The sequence below is a fragment of the Lipophrys pholis genome (assembly GCF_963383615.2).
Source record: "Lipophrys pholis genome assembly, chromosome: 6".
NCBI classification, from domain to species: Eukaryota; Metazoa; Chordata; class Actinopteri; order Blenniiformes; family Blenniidae; genus Lipophrys; species Lipophrys pholis.
The window spans coordinates 20824819-20844228 of record NC_137629.1 but is presented as its reverse complement, the minus strand read 5'-3'; the positions used below and the strand labels follow the sequence as shown (position 1 = coordinate 20844228).

Here is a 19410-nt window from a genome sequence, read left to right as displayed (position 1 = left end):
TTCAATTCCTTTTTCTAGGGCATGAAAACTCTTGTCTGCTGTCTCTATAAGTGGATTAACTGTTAGTTTTAGATGTAGCATTATCGGAACATGTTATTCTCTTAGTATTTCACTCTAAACTTTCACTTTATTGAAGCAGAAGTAGTTCATTAATGCTCAACCTACTCACTCCTCCTGAAAGAAACACGAAAGCTGTCCAGCTGTTAATAACATCAGCATCAGCCCGGATCCCATTAACCTGAAAAACAATGAAGTATTTGCCCGCTCGGTTTTACAATGGTCGTCCCAGCAAATCATTTGAACTTGCACTGCAGACTTGGCTTGTTTTACCAGATTCCCTTCCTGTCGCAACCGTGATTCAAGCTTGGGTCGAGACTCAAGGTCAAGACTCACCCTATTGCACCAGGAGGAGGAGTTGACATACAACAGCAAACCTAAATTAACATTAGCTTGCCTTTGTAAGACCTGACTGCTGTACGTATTTCATTCATCTGTTTTAGAGCTGCGGCTTCTTCTAATTGTCATTCATTCATTCAATTATTGATATTTTATCCCGAATGTAGAGGATCTTCCTCCAGCTGAGCAATGTAACTTTAGCTGAATATAATGACTGAATCATGAAAATGACCCACAGTGCTTACAGCTTATATGTGACACCAACACTAAACATTATGGCTCTGTGAACGTTGTTGAAACACTGTTTCTAAGACAGGCATAATTTTGGATGACAAATAGAAGATACATAACCGTTAAGATAACGCCACTATTTGTTGAAGAAAAATTCGAAACTGTTTTTTATTAATACTTTAAGAATATTTTTATAATTTGAACAACGCAATGAGTTGGGCACGCTTTGAAAACCCAGTGTTTGAGGCAAATCCACTTCAGTGAGATAAAACGGTGAGAACTTTAAATCTTCTTTAACTGCCTACATTATTCACAAAGCCGGTCAAACACCAATAGTTTAGTCTGAGATTCAGGTGTGGTACATTCGCCTAATGCAGCCTCAGGCGAGGATGACGAGAAGATGAAGCTACAGAGATATGGCATTCTCATTTCCATCTCTGCATCCTCTGTTTTGTTTTTTTGTTTTTTGCAGACTTGTCTTTATCTCCGACTGACGCCGATTCAAGTGATGTCACTTGAGAATTTATCCGATTTCAGGCAACTCCCTCTGGAGCCGTGAAAAACGCTTTATACAACTTTTTTCCCTCTTGCATGTGCTGGAGTACACCCCAGGACCTTTTGCACACTTTGATGTGCAAAATCATTGGAGTTCCCATCTAAGATATTAAGATATTAACTGGGTTACACCAGCTTGAATATTTCACTATTTAGCAGTTTAGTATTATTTTGAGGATTTGGGGGGAAATAATCCGCCATTGTTTGTCTCCAACTCAAGAAGAGCGTCCAAAAGCGAAATGCAGTAGCGACTCGGGTGGGATTTGCTATTTCACAAAGTAAAACATGAGGATCACGCCAATCATTTTTTTTTTTTTTTTAATAGCCTCAAGTCATGAAAAGGAAAGGGTGCAGTTGTTGAAGTCATTTCTAGTTTTCCCCCCTTTTCCTCCATAAAGCAATCGTGTTGAAATGTCCTCTTTGTCCCGAGCAGCTCCTTGGTAAAACAATCCAGGGCAAAGTCAGAGCGTGTGGTCATTAACTTGGGCTGGCATACCAGCCTTGCTTTTATAGGTGGCAAAAGCTACTAATCCTTCAGTCCAGTATTTGCTTAGTCCAAGTTATGCTTTCCTGGACCCAAGCTATGCATCTCTCCTGCTCCCTGCTTATATATTCTTGGCCCTTGATGTATTCCTGGCTCAGGAAACAACTTTTAGTGCCCCGCAAGGGCTGAGTGAGAATTGACAGTGTGTGCCAGAGTGAGAGCGAGAGGTAGGGGGGCCTGTTTTAGTTCCACTGTGTTTGTAAGGTCACTCAGAGTACATCTGTATGGAGTGGGAACTCACTCGCTTTCACTGTCACAACCACTCACAACAGCCATCTGTAATGCTGTTATGTGGAGCACTGTGTCCCTTTGTCCCTTACACACAAACACACGCACACACACACACAGAGGCAAATACACACACATCCAAGAACGCACACTTGTGCACACACTCAAACCTGCGTGCACGCTCGCGACATAACCTTTCACACGGCAACAAATGAACCAGCGCAAACACACATTAACATAATGCCGGGTTCTAATTGCGAGCGCATGTGTTTCAAATGAAAAAGTTGTTTTAGGGTTTTATTCTGCTGGGCTGTCAAACAATCCAGCCGTGTTTTGAAATATAATTGTGGGGACTGTAGAGGAGTTTCGAAACCAAACCAAAACATTGCAGCGATCCTGGTTTCTAATGTTTCTAATTTGTTAAAATATGCTGAGTGAATGACAAAAGTAGAAGTCTGACCTGCCAAGAAAAACATATCAGAGGCAGGGCCATGTGGAAATACAGAGACTCTTTTAGAAACATGATCAATGTAACCTTTGTTACAGGAAGGAGAGGGAGAAATAAGAGGGGGAGGAGAGTGGGAGGCAGGGAGACAATATAAGAAGACAGTTGGTTCATGTTTGTGTACATGTTTATTTATCACTATATCCACAGTAGAGTGCGTACACCAAGAGAAAGATCACAAATTCAAGCAGAGGGTTTCACTCTGCTTATGTATGCAACACACAGCGATGTACATGTGTTGATGTGGTGAACAGAAGATTTTCTATGTGGAGTGAATATGTTAGAGGGTCATTTTCACAAACTGTCAAAAGCACAGAGGAAGATGAGGAGAATGTAATCGCTTACAGATGGAAAGTGTATCTTTCACTTCTCATTGCGGCTCCTCCGACTCTCAGGCTGGACCGAGGAGGATGTGTAACCCTCCTCCTCCTCCTCCTCATCCACCTCCTCCTCCTCATCGTCCCACACTTCTAACCCAAAACTAACATGCAGCCTGGAAGTGGGCTGAGCAGTGTATGTACAAGTGTGTGTTGGTGGAGGGGGTGGGGAGATGGGGGCAAAACTCATATGGCTGCAGAGCATCTTTTTTTTTTTTCCCTTCTCCCTGCTGCTCTCTGCTTCTTTTTCTCTCCGTCTCCCCTTCTTTACCCACATATCTGTTTCTCTGAAGAATAACATACAAACCCTCTGTGAAAGGATTCATGGTTTATTAAACCAGAGGTCCTTTTCCTGTTTCAACACCGAGAAGAAAAAATAAATACCACAGTTTGTTTTCTCTCCCTCAAGCTCAATCCTCTATCTGTCCCTCTATCTATTTTCATACATTATTTTTCTCCTTTTTTTTTTCTTTTCGATCTCTTTGTCCATCAATCTTTCCTTCTGTTTTGAGAGTGTTTTACTCTGAACTTTTCCGAAAAGTCTGTCTCGTCTCGAGTCTTTTCTTTTTTCCTGGACACCAATCAGCCACACAGCCCATTAAAGCAGAGTGTGACCACTGAATGGATCCCACTAGTTTACACCCCATGTCTGCTCAGTCAGAGTGTATCCGTGTGTGTGTGGGTGTGTGTGTGTGTGTGTGTGTGTGTGTTTGTGTTTGTGTTTGTGTGTGTGTGTGTGTGTGTGTGTGAGGGCAGACTAGGATAACTCAGGGTAATGTATTGTCCTGGGCGTGCACCCTGACAGTTCCCCCTGCCAGTGCCTGGTCATTCATTACTGCTAATTTGACATGTTTACGGACCCCCCTCCTAACATTACATACTTAAGGCAATCGACTGACCTTAAATGGAAACACCTACAGGCTCACGGCATGTCAATACCAGATGAGGATGTTTGTGTCTGTGTGCTGTTTGTGTGTATGTGTGCGCGCCCTCTCATATGCGTACGTACCTGCGAAGCAGTGCATCAATACTGAGTTAGTGGTTAATCTAGAGAGGCAGGTGAGTTATGTCTGAGAGGCAGACTCCAGGATTATCTGAGTAAGTGTGTGTAATGCAGCTAAGAGCTGAACAATTCAGAGTTGTGCGTGCGTGCGTGCGAGTGTGTGTGCGTGCGTGTGCGGGAAAAGCAGGAAAAAGTGATAGATTAGACCTTTAAGATGCCATATCTGTTTCGATTTCAATTGCAGTCTCACTAATTCTCCCCCCAACTGTTTGTGTTTTTACATATTCAGCACTTAAATACAGTGTTGTGTCATTAAACGGCCAATCTTGCGTTTGTCTCTCACTGATACACAACATTAATCACCAATTAGCTTGTCCTGTGACTGGCCACCTCTCTCATTAGAATATGATAGAAAATAATGGTACTTAATGATGCTTAGGAAACATAATTAAATGACTGAGCTGTAGAACATGTGGAAGAACCGCGGTGCATCAATCAAAGACGACCCCGTCAATCCAGCCCTCGTCAAGGGTGTGCCGAGAGGGTGTACGCACAATCAGAAACGGACGCTGCGCACGTGTGTGTGTGTGTGTGTGTGTGTGTGTGTGTGTGGGTGGGTGGGTGGGTGGGTGGGGGGGTGTGTGTGTGTGTGTGTGTGTGTGTGTGTGTGTGTGTGTGTGTGTGTGTGTGTGTGTGTGTGTGTGTGTGGTGTGGTGTGTGTGTGTGTGTGTGTGTGTGTGTGTGTGTGTGTGTGTGTGTGTGTGTGTGTGCGTGCCGAAACCACTGACCTCTGTCGTGACCTCATTAGGGAGAAATGAAGGGTGGACGTGTCCCCATCACAAGATAGCGTTGGTGCTTCAAAGTGTGAATGACATTAATATGTGACTGCCTCTGCTTCTGTGTGAATGTCAGTTGGTCTATCTGGCTGCACTAGGACAGATGAGGGAACAAAAAAAAAAAAAAGGCCATCTCTCCGAGGTATCTGTTTCGAGCTCTAATTAGCATGTGAATAAATGGAATAAATAATCAATATTATTTATGTATTTGCTTTTATCGTTAATCAACATAACAAAAAGCTTGTCTAATGTGCTCGCTGCAGTCGCCACTGTACTGTCACCTGAGGGGAGAACGGCGGGGGAGAAAAAGGGAAAGGAAAGGTAGGAGGAGGGGGGCAAATAGCTTATCTTTTGTTTTTTTTTCTCTTTTTTTCATTTTAGTAGAACAATAAAGATAAGTGTTCTACATGCTTGCTTTACACACACAGTTCGCGGGCCTCCTCCCCTCATTCTCCCTCTCTCTCTCTCTCTGCCGGCAGTGGTGAAATCCATCTCTCTATCGCTATCTCTCTAACATCCATTACATACCCCAGTCCCTCACCTCCCTACTCATTAGGCCAACGCACAGTAAATTAGCAGCAGCAATTACAGGGAATATAAAGCATGGGCTCTGCTGGGCTCCCTCTGACAGGTACCACACAGATCATAGACAGACGCCCACAGTCACCGGGATAATTACTGTGGGAAACGACCACACACCCTCATAAGCGAGAGCGCAAACCCCCCGAATGTGAGTGCGCACTCATCCTGCCTGTGCTCAAATATGCTCTGTCTTGCTGGCAGCCGTGATCACGCATGCACAAATGCAGAGAGGTGAGTCATGTGCACCTGCAGATGCACACACATTAGGCATCTCCTGGAATGGAACTTTCTTTCCATCGTCTCTCTATGATGTCCATTGTGACTATTTTTCCAACACAGAATAATATTAATATTCATTTCTCCTCTTCTCGTGTTTTGCTCACTGTCTAGGTCTGCTTCCATTCTGATTACCCCCCCACCCACCGCCCCGACTCCCCCCAGCGCACGCGCGCACACACACACGCACACACACACACACACACACACACACACACACACACACACACACACACACACACACACACACACACACACACACACACACACACACACACACACACACACACACACACACCTACTCCTATTCTTTCTCCTTTCCATTTCTTTTCTTTCTTTATCCGGGATCCCCATGGGGACTCCTGTTTTTCTTTCAAATACGCCTCTCCGCTCTTCCTCCCTTCATGTGTCCATGCAGGGAGGAGAATGAGAAAAAAGAAGGGAGGTGGTGTAGGAGAACGAGGAATGTGTGCATTAATATATTTCATTAGGATACTAGTAGCACAGAAGCTCCTGAACAGCACCTCTCTTGATGTGCGAGGGCTCTGCCAGCTGTATCCAGTGGAGAACTTCTCCAGGAATAGCGTCTTTAATGTTACGTCTCCAGAGGGCTGAGGTCTGCAAGCTCCGCGCTGCCCTCGGCCTCCCACTCCTATTGTCCTCCTCCCACACTGACCAGTCTATCTGGGCCTGAAAAGCTCCGGGAAATAAAGAGCAAAATGGCTTCACCTTTTGTCTATGTGTATTTATGATTTATGAGCATGTGCACTTGAGTGTGCACGTGTGTACATGCATGCGTGTTGCACCGCGAGCCACATTTCGGAGGGGGAGCTGAATTCCCCACGAGCCACAAGGTGCAACACGGAGTTGGTGCTCGGCTTGTTAATCAAAAACATTAGGCTGCAAGGCTCATTTTCCTCAGGACTAAGTGTGCAACCTCCATAATTCAATATCTCACCTCTCACTGCTAAATCGTGCACACTCCCACCCACTTTACTGTTTGTCAGCAAAGTAGTAACTCTGCTATTAGATATACTGGAGAAAAAGACCCTGTACCACTCTGAACCTTTGGGCAATATTATGGAGGCAAATACACACACACACACACACACACACACACACACACACACACACACACACACACACACACACACACACACACACACACACACACACACACACACACACACACACACACACACACACACACACACACACAGAGTGTTTACGAGTCCTTTTCCTCTCAGTACTTCCAGGTTATCTCACTCCTCCTGTGGCGTTGCGGAAGTCTCCAGTTTACCACTGAGACCCTGGAATACTTTGAGGTCAGCAGAATCCCAGGATCCGCTATTTTCCACCAGCTAATCCAATCGTGGCCTTCCAAATTAGATATGCAAAAAATAAAAAATAAATTAATTTTCTGCTGATGACCGGGTATGCAAATGATGACTCAATTATGGTGGGCTGGTGCCTTTGCAATTAATAACCTTGGAATCATCATTAACTAATATGTTTAGGAGGAAACTTGTCAGGCTAACCATGTTCACCATGCCATCAGTAATGCATTAATGAATTAGATTCATTAGAGAAGAGAAGCCTAGCGGGGGAAGGGATGCAAGGCCTCTTTCTGACCTGTGGAATTAGTGAGAGCCACTTCTTCTGTATTCTCGATCAACTGCCTGGCAGCTATTTTAGGAATGTTTTCAGTCAAAAAAGTTGAAAAAAAAAAACAAACCTCGAAACTAAGAGACTTGGTGCACCAAAGGTTGAATGAATCACATTTTTATTTGCAAAGTGAGGCATATTTCAAAAGAAAACGACACCTGACAAAGTCACAGACAAGAGGTAACTTTAATTCAACATTGTGAGAGTCCAAAAGTTATCTTACAGCTCAGTTTTCATCAAAAACAATAACAATCTATACAGTAGATTTTTTTTATTCCCTTATATTATAGAGCTGTTCAGTGTATTTGCAGTCAAAGACAAACAGAGGAAAAATAGACACCAGCTATTTGGTTTGCATCTTTTTTTTTTTTGTTGTGTTACCTAAATACAAAACTTTGTCACCCATTACTGATATTTATATTCAGGATGGAACTTTGCTTACAAAGATGCCATTGTATGACAACAGACCTCTGTAGTTCATTTGAAACAGATATGTTGCGGCCCCTCCCGCCCCGGCCCAGACCAGCGCAGGCACACAAGTGCCTGAAAAACACTCGTCTGTCAGCAGGCGCCTCTGCTAAAACGGTCCTTTCTACCCACTTAACAAAACCAGGCTCTAGAAAAGAAAAAGCGGAGAGAAAAGCCCTATTCTCTGTCCAGCAACAGCTTGAAGACACACGGCAGACACAATGAAAAGACTACAGAAATGGCTGATGGGCCAAAGGAGCTCCCTTTTCAGGCTTCCTCACATGTTCCTGTCCTGTTTAGCTTGTAAAGAAGCTGTATTGTCCAAATGCTAAAACAGGGAGAGACGGACTGAGGGGGATCGGCTGTCGAATACTGGAGCCAAACCCCTGACTCCATGTGTGGGATTAGACTTGTGCTGTGACAGTGCTCGTCTTCGCTGTGCGCCCCTTTGTACTACAATGCAAACAGCTCTGAGTTATCGTACTGTTGTGTTCTCATGGTTAATGAGAAATAAACCATCATGCTGCCGAAAATTATTCCATTGTTGGAGGGAAAAAGAGCTACATAATCGCTACAAAAAAAGTGTTTCTCTGAACACTGCTGTGCTGTACGCACGGCTGAGACGGGCCGCTCTGACTGTCCTTCAAAGCATGCCATTGCTGTAGCATTATAGTACATCGGGGTGTGTGTGATTGTTGAATTATGGCTCTTTGTATTCTAGTCTGGCTTCACCACCAAACAGAGTGGGTTTGTGCTTTGTCCCCAAGTTCTCATGAATTCCTCTGTGGCAACAGACAATTGTGGTGAGGGTAGAAAACTGTACACGTGATTGAATGAAGAATGGGTTTGCATTGTTAAGGCATCTAGACTGCTGGTAAAGATTACAGTGGCAGAAAAAAAAAAAAAAAGAGTATATAGATACAGTATGTAAGCAGGCATAAGTAACATAGGAAAAAAAAGAACAGAGGGGAAAAAAAGAGGAACACAAAGAAAGAAAAACAGAGCAATTTCTTAGTTCTCTTGGTTTCCACACACACACACAAAAGAAAGAGTCACTCAAGAGAAGAACCCATGCATATTATCAATTCAAGAACAGTATCGATCTGAAAAGCCTCGAAGAGTTCAAACAAAAAGATATAGATTTACAGTATATATTAATGTGTGTTTATATTCTTAAAAAATCTACTTCAACCAAATACTCTGAATAAGATGCTACTTTTTTTGCCATACAATAAACATTTTCATAAAGAAAAGAAAACAAGATTTTTTTTTTTATTATTAACTTACAAATAATACAAAAATAGACAATGGCATGTTTTGAATCGACAAATTAAAGCATGGTATACCGACGCGAAAACAATCAACATACAAAACGGAAAAAAAAAAAGATTAAAAAAAGTCACATTTAAATAGTGATAGACAACAGTAAATAACGCAACAAAACACTGTGAAATATGCTCACTTACTGTATTAAACTTACACAACACAACTAAACAAGGGTGAGAGTCAATGTACAAATACAAGGGATAAATACAGTATTTATAGGATATTTTACAGAAATCCCCTTTTTTGTATCCAAACCCATGTTTCTCATGTTTAGCAGATGAGATATTGACACACACACAGTAACTCTATCTTCTGTACTGAGAAGCTGCCTTAAGACATTTGTTTACATTTGAAACTATAGCTATCGCAAAAAGAAAAGAAACGTAAAATGAAAAATTCAACTTCTTTTTTTGTTATGTACAAAAATATATCACATATATCACGCTTTCGTTCTAATTTTATAATCGCTAGTCTCCTTCAGTACAGTGCTGGCTGGACGCACGCGTCCTCGGGCTTCACTGAAATCTCATGTGAAACGTCGATGTCGGCCTCACGTTAAACCCCCCCCCCCCCCCCCCTTTTTTTTTTTTCTCTTTCTTTGACCAGCAGAAAAGCATATTGCAAACAGCTCAATCCTCACAGTTTTTGTTAAAAGTCAAACGAACAAACCAAATCAGAAGAGAGAAAAAAAAAGAAAAAGAAAAAAAAAAAAAAACCGGGAAAAAAAAATATGCATGATCTTAGATGTGAAATTTATTTTGATCGACCACATTTAGATTTATGGGAAAGTTAGCAGCAAAATGAAGGGTTGATTTTGTTTTGTGTGTGTGTGTGTGTGTGTGTGTGTGTGTGTGTGTGTGTGTGTGTGTGTGTGTGTGTGTGTGTGTGTGTGTGTGTGTGTGTGTGTGTGTGTGTGTGTGTGTGTGCTGGGGTTGTCGACCTTTAGTTCCCTTTGGCTAGCATGTTGTTATGTGGTTTCAGTGAGCCGGCGAAGCGAAGGAAAGCATCTTCTATTGTGACAGAAGTTACGCAAACCTTATGGTCAATCCAACACTGGTGTTTGTACGAGTCAGACGGCGTGGGGCCTCCAGTAATCAAATCCAAACCCTAAAGGCATAAACATAAAGATAAATAAAAGCTCATTTCATGAGGTCAGTGTCACACTGTGGGCAAACTATCAGTCTCTATACACTCCATCCAACGTGGTGTCAGCAGAGCTACACTAATTCAACCAAGAGGGAAATAACGTCGCAAAGGTTCATGGTGTCTCCTTCCTTTTTTTCTTCTCCCCGTTTTCCCTTCAGATGAAATCCCAATGGAAAGGCCTGAGTTTAACAGAGTCCTGCGTCTTATCTTGACTTCCTTCAGTTCAGCTCCGGAGTACAACAGAGACTCGCCAGACTCCCGCTACTGTGTCTTTTCCTTTCAACATTCCCAATTCTCCGGCTATTCCAGATCCTCTACATGGGTGGAACGATCATCCCAGAAATCGCTGCTTTGTGGGAAAAGAGGGGGAGGAAGAAGGAGCGAATGGGAGTTTTGAGGGGTAAAAAAAAATAGAGAGGGAGATAGAGGGAGACAGAGAGAGAGAGAGGTCAGTCATATGATTGCTGGGTTTCATCTGTCATCACAACAGTCACATAACAGAAATGTGCTCCGGCATCTGGTGAACAAAGACGCCTCTCCCTCATTATCTGTTCATTCCGAGGCCCAGAGAATCAAAACATTTCCCTCCGCGGCGACGCGAACTTGGCGCTCATCGACAACACCATTCAACTTTTTCACACGGCTGCTGTGAAACGACGTCATGCGAGAGCTTCCAATGTTAATTGTTTGCAGTTACACTGTTTTAAAACCAATTGTACATCGTGGAGCACAATTCAAACACGAGAGGAAGAATGTGGTAACGTGGGATGATGGAGGTGATGAAATTAGGCTCGATATTCAAACGTGGCAATGGGAATCCATGAACCCGCCGCTGCCAACTTGACTCACATTTTTACCTCCTTATATCATGAAGCTCCTACATCATCACCTCCCCCATCGCCCCCTTTCCCCCGCTCCCATTTTTCTACACATAAGCCATGACAGGGAGGAATTTTTCATATAACGTATTGGTTTCCTATTGATTTCCCTCTCTCCTCAATCCACTAATTCCCAGGTTATTTCCTAAGTGTCTCCAGCTTGTTGGGATTAACAGAACAGTGTGTGTGTATGTGGTGTGTGTGTGTGTGTGCCTCGGTATGATCAGTGCACAGTGGCCGTTGGCCCTCGGGTCACCGTGGTCAGTGCTCATCAACGCCGACAGAGGAAGTGAGGAAGTGCTTAGCTCGGGGCTCTGATAAAGATTCCCATCCATCATTTCTCTCTCAGGATCTCAACACCATACAACATCCTGCCCAGACGAACGGGGCCCAGCACTACGTTGGATGGAAACTGGAGAGCAGAATGACCCGCGGTGGCATAACGACCTCCCCTCCCCCTCCCACACAGAGACGCCCACCGGAGCGAGAGGGCAGGAAGCCGGAAGTGAAAACAGGAAAGAGAACACATATGGTATGACATGCTGCCTCTCTGACAAGTCAAGAGTGACAAATAAAAACAGAAACGAGAAGGAAGGGTAGGGCAGGATGGTGCAAATGAGCCGCGCAGGGACAACGCAAGGGTGAAAAGAAAACAGGCGAAGGAAGAAAAAAAATAAAAAAGTGAAATAGAGTAGTGACGTACTTCAGGAGAAGGCCAGGCCCTGCAGAGAGCTGGCTGATGAGTACTTGCTAGAGTCCACAAAAGACTGATCTATAGCAGGGTAGGAGAGTGGAGGGGTTCGAGAAAGGTAAAGGAAGAAATAAAGGAGTGGGGAGCAAGAAAAAAGAAAGATTAAGAAAAAAGTGAAAACTTGTTATTGCAAGGGGGCGAAGGAGAAATAGATTAAAGCTTGAGGATGAGCAATTCTTGAGTATTTTCTTTTCTTCCTGCTTCCATTATGCATATAAATCCCAAATTTAGCTCACCTTGCAGACTGTTAGCATTACCGCTGGTGCACGTGGGAGGGGGGGAGTTCTGGGGTCGAACGACGGGGGCAAAGGCGCTCTTCTGCTTGACAGCGGCGGACACCATGTTGGCCGGAGAGAAGGAGAAGATGCCGGAGGAGCTACTGCAGTTGGAGGGCAGGCTGGTCGACGACGCCATGGTTGGGCTGGACGGGACGACTGAGGAGAGACGGTCAGGAAAGGGGCGTTTAAGGGTCACGGGGCGTGCATCGGGGAAGGAGGGCGAGGAGGAACGATGATGATAGCGAGGGGGTTAGAGAGAGGACCGAGGGCAGAGGACGGGCAGACGGGACGAACAGAAAGGGACTGGTCAATGGATGATGGCAGGAGGGATAATATTTTGGACTCAGATCAACTGGATCACACTTTTCTGTTGTTTTTCAGCAAATACCTGCAAGTAAGATATTCCATAGCTAAGCCCAAGAAAATAAAGTATGTCATTGGAAACTTGCACCAAAAAACAGCCTCAAGCTGACTTCTCTCCCCTGATCAGTCTGTTTCTGATGACTCATCTCATGTTCACGGGGCGCAGCAGGTTGATAAGCATGTCTTCACCTTGGCGGGGCGCTGCACCCGCAATTTGTTTCCAGGACAACTTACAAACAAGGTACTCGCTCATTACCTTCGTTACGGATAATTATACAGGATATCTCAATCAGCAGCCAGAGCCAGTGGTTGCAGCAGATTAAAACAAATGAGCTGACAACATCTGCTTGACAACTATATATTTCCTGACGGGTTCTACGTGGCTTTATCGAATACCACCTTAAACCGCTGTGACCCGAGGCAACCATGATGTCTTTAACTAACATTTGCGTGCTCCTCTTTTTACAGCTGAATGTGATGTCATTTCTCCTTTTTCCCACATGTATTTCTGTAGATAAAGATGTATTTCATTGGTCATGCTCTTAAAAATATAATAGCATCATAAAAACACTTTCCACACCCAGTTCAAGGAGGGATACAGATAGAATCTGTTTTTTCCACGTTTTCCTGAGTTAAACAGGTTTTAATCAGTCGTTTGCAAAATGACAGAAGAAGGCAAAGACTAATTAATCCGTACCACTATAAAAGTATATTGAATTTTGGTAATATAAGGGATATTCAGGGGGTCCTCCCTTAATCATAGAATAGAATTGTACAAAAAAGAGTCTTTGGAGCTGTATGTTAACAAGAATGCAGTGGTCAGCAGTGTCTGTAGAAAAGGTTGATTTTTTTATTTTTTTTCTTAAAACGCATCTGTGCCCAGACATCAAATCTTAACTCTTCATCTCATCCTTAGTTATCCCCGGAGCTCCCGATTTAATATCATTTCAAGTTTTCAAGTGTAAGCCAGTGGGGGAATGTCTTAAAGTAGAAGCCTGACTGAATTTTGTCTAAGGAAACAAATTGGTTCCTTTGCATTCAAACTGTGAGCCTTTAATGAGACAGCTGTAAGCTGGTTTCACTGTGGCTACTGTACATCACAATCACAAGATTCACAGACTGAAACGAGCAGAAGGTTATCTTTACAACCCAAATCCCGTCTTCCTCTTTCATCGCCCCATCCATCCACTCCTCCTGGGTTTGTCTTTTGTCTGCTAATACGCTAAGAGCATTTTCCCCCTCAGTGATTTTACAATCAACTGAGTCGTATTTCACCTGCCCTCTGATATCTGCTTCTGCCTTTATTGTTGTTATTATCCAACACTTAGCTTTTATGGCTCTTCCTGACAAATCCTTGCAATAAAGTCATAATCCATTTATGAAGGGGCCTAACTAATCAATTAATGAAAATTGGACCTACAAAGGCAGGCCGAGGGGCCATTGATTGAAAGTGTCTGTGTGGGGCCGATGAGCCTGTTAAAATACTTGTTAACACCCAGGAATCAAAGAGCTGAAATGGAATTGCTTCTCTAGCAATTAGTTTATTGATTTAATCAAGGGTCTTTAATGTAGAGGGTGAATGTGTGTGCGCAGAGGTGGGGTGTGTGTGTGTGTGTGTGTGTGTGTGTGTGTGTCAGGGGGATGCTAGGTGATCTGCTCCCATGGCCAATAAAGTGGGGATTTGCGTTTGACTCTGTTCTTAAAGAAACAGATGAGCCAGCTGAACTGCAAGGCTTTCTTCTCGTATGTCAATTCTCGTTTCCACTTGTGTGTCTCAGGCCCTGCCCGACGCTTAATTTGGCTTTCAAATAAAAAAAAAGGGAGGGGGGGGGTTGTCTTTGCCCTTTGTTGCCTCAATTTTGTCACTGCCCCTTCCACTGTAAGGTTTAGGATAAAGTATGTTGTGCTTTTTACTCACTAGCATAGGGCGAGTTGCCTGCAGATCCATTCAGGAAGTTGGGGGAGGTGCCCAAGGTTGCCATGCCAGAGTTAGCGTAGCCATTCATGCTTGTGGAGACAGAGCTATAGCTACTCTGCTGGGGAGTGGAGCTGGGGACATAACCATGAGGGGACACACTGCTTGTACTCCTACTGAAACCTATGGACAGGGAAAGAAAGGGAAGACGGAGAGAGACAAGGTGTTAGGCGGTGTAGCAGATGGCAGACAAAACAAAACGAGAAAGCCTACACTCAGCGCTGCCAAGTATTCCTATCCTTACCCTGACTAATGGACGTTTCGCTATAAGCCAAAATAAATTTTCGAGAAATCTTAGACAGCATATGGCAGAGCGAGAAAGCAATGAACAAAGTGGCAGAAGAATGATATGAGCTAGATCTAGCTGCAATCCAACTACTGAAACAAGAGGCCTTTAACCTTACTGGCTCCTCTCCAAAATTGGATATATTGATAAGGCAATTAAAACTAAAAGGCCTCTGCAGCTCTCTTGTAATTTATAAAGAATGAAGCTCATAGTTCTGACAGGACCTTTCTCTTATTATGCTTTACAGGGGCTGTGAGCGGAAGAAGGACAATATAGGAAGGAAGACTATAAATATACATCTCAGATCCAACATGCTGACACCAGAGGAAAAAAAACCCCGCTGGAATTGAACATCAGAAATTTTTGCCCTGGAGCATAAGGAGGGCTGCTGTTCACGCCGCGTTTCACTACACCACTCTTTCAACATTTAAGTACCTATCTGTTCCACTTTCTCATCTCCTATGAATGGAAAACATGCTGCAGGTTAAGCAGCTGATATCTATTGTTTCCCTCATATCTGCAGATGTTTTCAGATGAAGACGAAGAGCAGAGGAAGCTCATTGGGATTATTGAGACACATCCAGAGCCTCGGTCCATCCACTCTCGTGGAGCTCCCCTGGTACAGGTGATGAATCACCACTGACTGCACCCACATCTCTCTCTGTCAGACAGGGGCTGACCCCAGTCTAATATACACACCCCTAGGACCCACTCATATTTCTCCATCGTACTCCATCCGTGGCTCTCTTTTCCTCCATTCTTCACTCTCACTGTCGTTCTTTGCCTCCTTTCAAGTTTTCCCCGTCTCCTCCTGCCACCCTTCCTCTGATCCTCCTTTTTCAGACTTTCTTATTTGTTTCATGCTCCTAAATCACTGAATTTCCCGCAAAAGCGGTGTCTTCAACACTGCTCTTTTTAAAAAAAATTTTTTTTTATAATCGACCGGCTGAGAAAAAAACAAACATAAATATATCACTAAAGCTGATCATCCTATGGTATTCAACTTTAATAGGATCCTGTTTGCTCACCCTGATTGGCTGTTTGTGCCACCTCTGACCCACTGAATGAGTTTACGGCCATCATGCCAGCATGGACGGAGCTGCTGCCAAGACTGGCGAGCTGGTTGTGCCCTCGTGGCACTGTTGTGTAGAGGGCCTCCGCGATGTCCGCCGCTCGTTTCAGGATCATTTCCTGATGATGAGAAAGAGGGAAAAAAGAGAACTGTGGGTCAGGAAAAAAAGAGAAGGGAAAAACAGAGATTCATGCAGGCTTTATAGCCTCTCGAGAGTACAAGATCTCCACTTGTGATATTGTGCAAGTAAACCAAACAGAGCTGTGGGGTTTCTATCAGTGGTCACTGGGAGTGTTATGATTGGTTTCTAGTAAAAACCCGAAATGCTCGTAACAGACTCATCAAATCTTTAGCCTCTTCTTCCCTTCTTCGTGTCCCTGCCCGCTCTCCTCCTCTTACAGAGCCGAGCCTTAATCCCACTTCTCCTCCTCTTCTCCATCTGCCACTGCACACTCTCCCTATTCTCCTCTCCACCCTCTACGTTTAGCTTTCACAGTACTTCATTTCCCTACCTCCTCGGCGTCTGAGCTGATAAAAGCACTAACATATTCCCACGTGTATGTTTGCGGGTCCCAGATCTTGTGAGAACACAGCAGGGTGCTGTAGGGCCAACGGAGAACACCGCCTTTGATGTTGCCAGTGGACGAGACCACAAACAACACTTTATCTAAGAAGAGACATTGATGTTCGTGTTCACATGCGTGTGTGCTCTTTGTGTTTTTGTGCGTGCGTGCGAGTGTTTACCTGGTTGTTGTGAGGCATCCCGTACAAGGCCTCTACCAGGTCTGCTGCTCGCTTTAAAATCACCTCCTACAATCAAGCACAGAAAGAAGAAGGGGATTGATCATGAGTGTGACGGCTCAAAGAGTTCAGTCACTTTTATTACATTTCACTTCTTACATTATGCTGTGAATGCAGAACAGAGCGTGTGCGAGAGGAACGAGGCAGACGGAGGAAGGGAGAGGAAGAGAAATGGGCCTATCCCAGCACTTTGTTACTCGCTGGGCAGTTGGGGAGAGCAGAGGGAAGATACTGTTAACTGTGAATAAAACATGAGCCTATATCTCTCTATCAGTCAACCATCTTCTACATCTTCTCCCTCCCTCTTGTCACTGCCAGACCATGAATCAGGCCTGCATGATCACGCATCAATCTCATTTAACACAACATATCATCAGGTTGACGGCTATACAACTCCCATCGTCAGCGGGGACACACCCGTCTCCCGGCCTGTATTAACCCCGGTAATGATCCGAGTGAATAGCCCCGCATCCACTTTGTGTGATAAATGTAGAACATCATTGCTCAGGTGAAAACCGCCGAGCGGAATTTCCCACATCAAACATTTATCCTAACGTAGTGTTGCCGCTTCTCCACGCTCATTTTCTACCGCTTACCCTCCTTTCTCTCCTCGCTCTGTCTCTATTCTTTCTCCCTCCCTGAGTGTATGAGTGTGTGACTCCAGGCAGTCGTTATGTGTGTGTGATGTAGACACCTACAGCCCTACGAAACCCTTTTTAAAAGTTAATGTGCCGGGGCCAGGATATATGCTGGAGGCGCGACAACCAGAAAATTGCAGCCCCCTCCCCTCCAACCTTCTCCTCGTTTCTTTCTCTCCCTCTTTCTCTTCCACTCGCGCACACACACGCTGTGCGTTATACTCTCCTGAGTGTATCCCTCGCTGTGAACAAGCCCTGGAGCATGTGTGCTCTCTGTTCCGTGACACACCGCCTTTCAATCAGACCTCATATCGCACACACACGCATACGCGTACACACACACGCAGCCGCGCTCATGTGGAGGCTGTCGAGCACGCCCAGGACATGACGAGAGGGTCAGCAAAGCAATAAAGATTGTAGAGCGCTGTCCGAGGTGCTAAATTCACTCAATAATGGGAGCGCTGCCTCTGTGTTAACCTCCCATTACTAGCACTATCTGGGGGAGGCAGGGAGGGAGGCAAGGGGAGGAGGAGGGGAGAGGGAAAAGAGGGGAGACCTGAGAGGAGGCCTGCTTGAGGTGATTGAGAGATGCAGAGGCCCTAGGAAGGTAAGTGGTTCTTTAGTATGTATGCACCGCTCCTCGCTTCCTTCTCTCTGCTTTTCCTCGATGCCCCATGCCTCCCAGGGATTGCTAGATAGGTAGATGGATGGATGAAGGAAAGGAGGGGATGAAGGGGAAGAAAGGGTGAGGGAGGGAAATGAGGGAAGTGTGAGGCATTAGGATACAAACAGATCTGCAGCTGGAGTGTAACTGTGTTCTGGGAGGACGAGTGAAACATCAGTCGCTTAATATACATTATTTTTTGCCTTTGTCTGCGTCAGGCCTTCAGCACCTTCTCCTTGGGGCTTAGAGTTGTGCATCTCTATGCTATGCATCTCTTCTTCTAACACCCTCCCTCCTCCCCACCTGTGCCTCCAAACTTCCTTCTCTTGTCTTCATTTTCCTTCTTCTCTCGATTAATCACTCTCTCGTGGTCTTGTGCCCTGTCTGTACCTATCAGTCTCTCGTTAGCAAAGGGATCTGTCCAGTAGCTAAACGCGATTAGGCACCGCTCCAGAGTCATTCTGATAAACAGATAAATGTGGTTACCGCCGTGCTGCCTCCCGAGCTCTGCCGCTGTAAGGGGAGACCATTTCCTGGGCGCAGGGTCTTTTCCCGTAAAGTCAGGCCCGCAGAGACGTCAACAGGAAGGGGAACCTGATCCAGAGCAGAGTCTGGCCTCGTCTGGCAGGGCGGTCACTCATTAGCCCGGCCCAGACCCCTGGCTACACCACAGCCTTTGCTAAACACCCTGCAGCCTGGATACCAAGCGCTCCCTCCTCACGCTGCCTTTTCGACTATTAGCCACAGCGCAGTATGGGGGCTGTTTTCAGCTGAACACCATTATCACAACATACAGAGATAGAACAGGCATCAGTAAATACCCTGCTCCCTCCTCAGTATGTGTCTCTAAGTTTGTTAAGAGTCCTTTTAAAGAAGTTGCCATGTCATATCCCCAGCTAGTTCAACCTTGTTAAAAAATTGAAGAACACCCACAAAGACGCTTTGCCAAGGTACCTGCGATCAGACGGCTCCAGAAGTTGCCAGTGTATGCCCCCTCTCCTGCCCCTCTCTAATGATTGAGGCCAACAGTTGAGAGAAGTGTGGTCAACAAACTGTTATTACCTCAATAAAGGCACAAATCAATAGAGCTGAAATGAACAACCAGGCCTGCCAGCTACCGCTGTTCATTTAGAAAGAGAAGGAGACACCACAGAGCGAGGGAGAAAGAGGAGGAGAAGAAAAGAGATGGATGGATACAAAGATATTTAGAGAGATACAGGGGGTTGATAGGCTAAAGACCAGAACTCCCCGGGACAAGCCTTGTATCCACCAGACATGACACACAGCGAGGACAAGTGATTTCTCTATCTTTCTCCTGCTTCTACCTGGGCTCTTCATCTCTGCCTCATGGTGACTTCCCGCCACTGAATGTGAATGTGTGTGCATGCACAGCCACAGAGGAGCATATGTGTGTGTGTGTGTGTGTGTGTGTGTGTGTGTGGGTGTGTGTGTGTGTATGTGTGTGTGTGTGCGCGCAAGCGCGCGCGCGCTCTGCTTTTGGGATGTGTGCGTGTGTGTGTGTGGGTGTGCTGGAAGTAATAAAGTCCACCCGGGGTTGACTTCGAT

The 19410-nt window shown here is 44.9% G+C and overlaps 1 protein-coding gene across 2 annotated transcripts in view; it reads right to left on the bottom strand.

Moving 5' to 3' along the window:
* Window positions 1-10288: 10288 nt before the first annotated feature.
* Window positions 10289-19410, bottom strand: part of LOC308111158 (transcription factor COE1-like) — a 55000-nt gene continuing 45878 nt past the window's right edge. Inside the window, exons 12-16 of one of the 2 annotated variants that reach the window (XM_080465939.1) lie at window positions 16486-16551; window positions 15698-15860; window positions 14327-14506; window positions 12004-12201; window positions 10319-10484 (exon numbers count right to left, since the gene is read on the bottom strand). In XM_080465939.1, the coding sequence (XP_080322065.1) occupies window positions 10453-10484; window positions 12004-12201; window positions 14327-14506; window positions 15698-15860; window positions 16486-16551 (639 nt within the window). In that variant the 3' untranslated portion in view covers window positions 10319-10452. Of the gene's footprint in view, window positions 10485-12003; window positions 12202-14326; window positions 14507-15697; window positions 15861-16485; window positions 16552-19410 lie in introns of both variants that reach the window. The other variant, XM_080465940.1, reaches the window with a different exon arrangement.